At 37.0% G+C, this 6,649-nt stretch overlaps 1 protein-coding gene across 1 annotated transcript; it reads right to left on the reverse strand.

Moving 5' to 3' along the window:
• Positions 1–110: 110 nt before the first annotated feature.
• On the reverse strand, positions 111–5,113 carry LOC122016000 (nuclear envelope morphology protein 1-like). Its single transcript, XM_042573134.1, has 6 exons — positions 4,540–5,113; positions 1,871–1,999; positions 1,670–1,790; positions 1,495–1,576; positions 699–852; positions 111–592 (listed from the first exon to the last, which is right to left on the reverse strand). The coding sequence occupies exons 1-6, from the start codon at positions 5,083–5,085 to the stop codon at positions 458–460; spliced, it is 1,167 nt and encodes a 388-aa protein (XP_042429068.1). The 5' UTR covers positions 5,086–5,113; the 3' UTR covers positions 111–457.
• Positions 5,114–6,649: the final 1,536 nt, after the last annotated feature.

Genomic DNA, 6,649 nt, shown 5'->3' on the forward strand with positions numbered 1-6,649 from the left:
ATCAAGTTTTTCTTCAAACTATTTTATTTGAGGTGTAAAAATTTCTTTAATTGGACAGATGGTCCATATCTATCCTTTGATCCATGGGGTTTAGAAGAATAAGAAGTTGCTTCATACAAAGATCAATGAGAATAATATAAAATGCAAAAACATTACTCCACTTCCCGTTTGAAGTAATCTTCCTAAGCAAATGTAATGTCCTATGAATCTACAATAACATCAACCAGAATTTAATGTTTCCATGAAAACAATAGATACTGTTCATTAGGATCTCAGAATTCTTCCTTCGAGCCATAAAATCTTGGTCCTTCGACACTCCTTGACGCTCAGGAGATTCTTCCAATCATTATCTACAAGCAGGGACCCCCCTTGAATTAGGGTTCCTGCGTTGTGTATATTAAAATACTTACTGTACATTCCAGTAAGAGGAGCTTCGAAGCAGGAATTCGATGATGTCTCACAGACTAGGGTTTATGGAGGGGATTCCTTGGTGTTCAAACCATTCGGGCATGTGAAACTTTTCGTATAGAACAGGTCTGACATCCTTCTGAAATGAAAGTTGCTTCAGAAGGGGAAGAATGACATCCATGAGCTGGAAGCAAAGAAAATATTTTGATGGATAAGGGATTTGTTTAGTAATTGCTTATTAGATTGAAAGAAAGAAAATTGGTGTGCAGATATCAGTCCAAGTCTGTTACCTGGTTATCACAAGGTTGTGCTGCAAAGAATGGCACGCATGGTACTCCATTGGAAGGTTGAAGCAAGAAGCTAAATGGATTGTTGTCTACAATAACCGTGCGGGAGAGGTCTTTCGATACACAAGTAAGGTCTTTGACATGTTCTCGGTGTTCCCTGTTTCACAGAAACGGATTACATTTACTTGAACAAAAATGTATCGTATATGCAGGATTTAGCAATAGACCGTAGAATGTTTTGGATACAAAAATTATATGGATATATGTAGACACCACATGCAATAGGCAAATTTTATGATGACATTTAAGCATTCAGTAAACATATAAATGTGTTTGTCCCAACTATCTGAGGTTGGCTATATGAATCTTCATTGGATTCGATAAATGAACGATAATTTATATTAAAGAAAAGTCGTCACTAATGATTCAGTAATTCACATTAAATAACATCTGAAGCATAAATCACACCATGAAGAATCGATATTTTTTATTACATAATCTGTATTTTATGAGATTTTGACTCTCCAACAAAATATCTTTCGACCAAAAAAAAAACAAAGCTTATTTTCTTTTCAGGAACATTACTTTGTGTATAACCTAGGAAAAACACTTATGTTGGCTAACAATCATAGGACAATGTTTGTGCACTCTACTAAGTACCATTTGAATATCAATGGCTAAAATTTCCATGATATTGACTATGATCAATAACACTCGAAATATAATCACAGTCAAAATGTGCAGCTACAGAGATTATTATAACTCAGAGTGTGAATTCATGCACAGAACTTTCACTTACGTGCTCACAGTAGAAGGCCTGTATAGCCGATGACTTAATTTTTTGTCAGCATCTATTCTGTCAATAACAGGACTAGCATAACCTGATGCAAAAGGCAGCATACGATAATTACGTACAGAAGCATAAAAATTTTAAAACACACGCAACGAAGAAAACTAGCACCACAAACTGCAACCTTCAAGGCCAGCTGTGAAAAGAATAAGATCTGCAAATTCACTGCAGTGTTTTAAGAATTCGTGCAAACCAGGACGTTCAAAGACAGTGACATGGTTGACCTTCGGTCTTCCATCGGCATCCTTCAATAATTGTCGGCAAAATTACAAATGGACCTTAAGATGATGCTGAAAATTTAAAATAGGCAAGTCATAAGACCAACCTTTTCTGAAGATATACATTCTAGTTCAAAGCACTTTAGACCAGCTTCAATGGCCTGCATACGAACTGCAGACGGAAGACTGGATGTCTCATATGCACAAACTAAAGTCTCATCCAAATCAAGTACAACCTACAAATGTTAGGAGCCTAACCATAAATGAGGAAGTCATTAAAAAACAATAAACCAAATATTCTCAATACCTCTCATATATTTTTTAATGAAATCCATGAATTTGAACGGTGACATTAGACTCAATTATAAAAACTAAACAAAGGCATCTCACTGAAATGACACAAAGGATTTTTTCTCAGCCTCAGGTTTCTCACAGAACACTTCCATGAATCCATCTATTTTCTCAACCAGAAATTATATTGTTAGCATTGACAGAAAGAAACAAAGCGCAAATTAACCATTCCAATAATAATCTCAATCTGCAAAACAAGGGTGGAAATGCTGTATCCTTACTTTTTAACCATAAAAGGATAAATATTCTTTCACAGAAATTTCATAGTTTAAACAAAAGGGTATGAAATATGATTTTATCATCCACTTTTTCTCTCAGCCTTACTTCTTTTGTTGTAAAAGTAAAACAAGAATAAAGAAGAGAAGGATATAAGAATTATGGTTATCTAACAAAGTTTTCAAATTATTTAAAGGTCATTTCTACATTAGTTGGACAGGAGAGGCCATCTATCACAAATCAGTTATGGAATTGGAAAGGGAACTGATGGAGATAAAGCTGAAGAATGAGAACAGTTACACAGGTAAAATTCAGAGTTTATGCAGCAGTAGAAGAAAGAAAAATTCTGATAATAAGAATCCAGTAGCAGACCAAGAGGTTTACAATTTTCTTCAATTCAGTAGTAGTCACAACAAAATACTGAACGTCTACTTATTTCTTTTAGTCAAATAGGACTAAAAATAAAATGACAAAGAAAGTTAAAAGGCCAAAGTTCATTAGTTAAAACAAGGACTTGGAACGGAGTACCTGCACTAACACTGGATACCCTGAGTACTTATTGTGGCTAAACAAGCAAAGCATGTTGTCTGCTATTTTAGTGAGGTGAGCATAAAAGTTCTTACAATTTTGGGAAGGAAATACATAAAAGTACATGCAAAGTTATGAATTACAGCAATTTCAAAGCAACAAACAAGAAGCTAAAACTGAAACCAGGTGGTGAAATCTATTTCTAACTATATTGATCTGCATTTTGGGTCAAGTTTGTCGAACATTACCAAGTAACACATGATGTCTTACCTAAATTCTATCAAGCCTGTTATAAGTTCTTGAAGTATATGAAAACATTTTAGTAACCATCAGTTATCCCAGCAGATCTGATTTTTTCATCAAACTTACCATTCCTCTTAGTTATTTCATTCTAAGTTCATCAACCAGCAATTTTAGTTTAAGCAAAATATTCTGGGATATGACCAACCAAACAAAAGAGTGATAGTCATCATCTATAACATATCCCCACATCACCATGGGATTCATGAGGCTATAGCTTCAGCTAATACTCCATGGCCTATCAATGTTTCCCAATGTATGGAGAGTTTTGCATATTTCAACTTTTGAATAAAGTCAATGAGTGACTTTGCAAGTTTGGTGGCATTTATATGTACTTCCAATATAATTTTTGTAGTTCTTAGATAAACATAAACAAGCACATTTTGACCATGAAAAAAATTAATTACCTATAACAAACACAACAATTGGCACAGAGAATTCATGTTCATAAAGCTGAGCATAATACATCTCATGATTGGTAGTGATTGTACACAATATATGAGTGTCAGAAGTAAACACATGAAGTTAACAGCCCACGCTTCCCTCTTGGGATTCCACCCAAGATGTTGCAGTCATCATCGTTCAATGTCTGTATACTTGCTAACATTCAAAATCTAGCTCAGGATGTTAGACCATACCGTGACTACCACTTAAGAAGATTTTTTATTAGATTCGCTTATGAATCTTAAAAGTCATGTTGGTATGATATCACAATCTCTTGACTAACATAATAAATTAACGTTCAACACCATTAACAAAATCTTCAACGTATTTAATCATAAAGGACTAGCCTAGACTTATGAATCAATACATCAAACCCAGTCCTCTTGTGAGACTAAATCAAGTTGCCACAATATGGATCATTGATTGATATGCAGAATCAAGGGATGATGAGTATTGTGAACATTATGTCCTCGAGTTCAGGGAATATTGAGCATACAAAACTTGGTATGTATTTAGACTTCATAAACTTGTCGGTTCATAGAAGTCTAGCAATTGCAAAGACCTTTACCTGAAGATCCTAGGCTATCAATTCACTTGATCTACTACTTACCTTGCTCCTCCAGCCCTAATTCAACAAGTCTTTTTGGCAAGATCGCCTTCGTAAAAAATTTCAAGCACATCAGTAGAGATCATTTGGACACTTAGAAATGAATTCAAGAAAAAACAGAAAATCAGAAATTCATCTTTGGTTTTATCCCCAAAAAATCACTGAATGGCAAGGCGATAACGAGCCAAACGATGAAATTGCAACCGTATTTCTTAGCAATATCTGAAGAAACTTAAATAGAAGATAGATCTTGACAAATCTACTTCAAAATATCCAATATTCAAACCAAATAGTCACAACCTAGTACCCCGATCGAAAACGAAGTCATACCGTGAGCCTATTGAGGGACTCCAGCGAGTTTCCAACCCGGAGGGGCTGGGCATCGCTAGGTCGATCCACTGCGAGAGGCTTATAACCCGTGGATGCGGCGGACGGAGAGAAGAGGAGGGGTTGGCGGAGGCCAACGAAGGAGAGGAGCTGAGCCCACGAGGGCGTCCCTCGCAGGATCTGGAGGAGGAGGCGGAACAGGATGGCCATCCAGCTCACCAACGCACGCCACACCTGGACGCTCTTCCCCGTAGAGGTCGCCGTCGCGGCGGGCCCCGGAGAGCACAACTCCGCCTGGGCCAGCTCGGCCATGGCAGCAACGGAGGGCGGAGACGGGAACACCGGGAAGGCGCTTCGGCTCTCTTCTGGCCTCGACGGAGTGGCCCCTCCTGGATCCGAGACGGAGGTGGAGGAGAACCACGGCAGCGGAGGAGAAAAAGGAAGCACCCGGCCGCGCGCCTGCTGTGCGCCGTGCGGGCGGTCGCGGAGTACAGCTAAATATGCGGGTCGGGAACGGCAGTTGACGTCCAGACTTGCGGCAGCCACCATCACCACGTCAAACTTCACGATCCGTGCGTCAGCCCTTGCGATGGACGGTTCCTAGAGCCCCTCTTTTACTTTATCTTTTTCCTTTTTTTTTCCTTTCAATTTCCTTTTTTATTTTTTCATACCACATACTAAATAACAATAAGGAAAATAATAAAAATAGTACATTTAAAAGTTACTACAATAATACTAATAATAAAATCTACAATCATATTAAATTTTTTTAAGTACCTATAGCTATTTATCAATCAAATATTTTATTCCTAAAATATCTCAAATCCCAAAATTAAATCTCTAATAAATCAAATATTTATAAAATTCATCTATTAAATATCTCACTTTCAAATATTCTAAATTAAACATTAAATATATTTTTTATTAAAAAAATTAAAAAAACACCTGACATATTTTCATATCCAATGATTTCTCGATCCTGTGGGTCATCCTGGTCGGTATGTGGCGGAAGTTGTGAAAATGAGATCACAGGGTCGATCCTTGGGACAGCTGGGGAATAAATTTTCTATCCCCGTATTACATCCTGTTGGTCACATGCTCGCTCGGATACTGCGATTTATCTCCCTTGTGACTTGGGTCGAGTGCAGCATTCGTCTTTTGTCACAATATCCGATGATTTCTCAAATCCTTTAATCTGTAATCCTTAATCTTCTCCTAGTCTCTTCTATAATTTTCGTTGGATCGCGATCGAAATCTAGCCAAAATTGAGTGTGATCTCTCCTAAGTCTGAGCTCATCTTCCTATTTAAGTTATAGTTTAGATCGATTCAGGCAGTCGGAGACCGTCGGCGGTTAAACTGACTGTATAACGCTGGCCAAGGGTTGCCCGTCCACTGCGAACAGCCTCTGGCCGCCTAACTTAATCTAAACTATAACATAGATGGGAAGGTGAAGTCACGCTGGCCAAGGGTTGCCTGTCCACTGTGAACAATCTCTGGCCACCTAACTTAATCTAAACTATAACGTAGATGGGAAGATGAACTCAGATAAAATTATAATTAATTTTGATCAAATTTTGATCACGATTTGATATATAAATTAGAGAAGGAATTAGAAAGAGATCAGAGATTGAAGACTAAAGGATTGATCTCCTTCCGATGAATGATATTTGAGATTGGAATTATTTAAAAAAAATATATTCCCTCTAGCTAATGTAAATGTTAAAGCCATGAAAATAAAATAAAATCAAAATTGTGATTCTTTTGTCTTTATTCTCATTTCTCATGCCGTGTAATTGTGAGGTACCTATGAGGTGGGGCCACCAATGAGATGGACATTCGAAAATATGGCAGCTTCTATTTTAATTTAATTTAACTTTTGAATTAAATTGATGCAAGTGGAGTTGCACATGCACCACAGAAATGGACCAGTAAAATTAGAACTGGTGTCCATTATATTGGAATTAATTTTAGATAATTGAACTGGATTAAGAGTTCAACTCCAATGCTTATCCGGTGGACTACAGATCATACTTTGATTAGTATAATAACATAACAGTATCGCAATGATTAAGACTTAATTTAGTTGTTTAAATGTTGCTATCATGTTATTTA

This window comes from Zingiber officinale, chromosome 1A (assembly GCF_018446385.1).
Source record: "Zingiber officinale cultivar Zhangliang chromosome 1A, Zo_v1.1, whole genome shotgun sequence".
In the NCBI taxonomy this organism is placed as follows: Eukaryota; Viridiplantae; Streptophyta; class Magnoliopsida; order Zingiberales; family Zingiberaceae; genus Zingiber; species Zingiber officinale.

Coding starts and splice junctions, on each gene's coding strand:
- LOC122016000 (XM_042573134.1), bottom strand. CDS start 5,085: ATGGTGGCTGCCGCAAGTCTGGACGTCAACTGCCGTTCCCGACCCGCA. Junction 853..1,494: donor AGGCCTTCTACTGTGAGCAC/GTAAGTGAAAGT, acceptor TCTGTGAAACAG/GGAACACCGAGAACATGTCA. Junction 593..698: donor CACAACCTTGTGATAACCAG/GTAACAGACTTG, acceptor CTTTGCTTCCAG/CTCATGGATGTCATTCTTCC.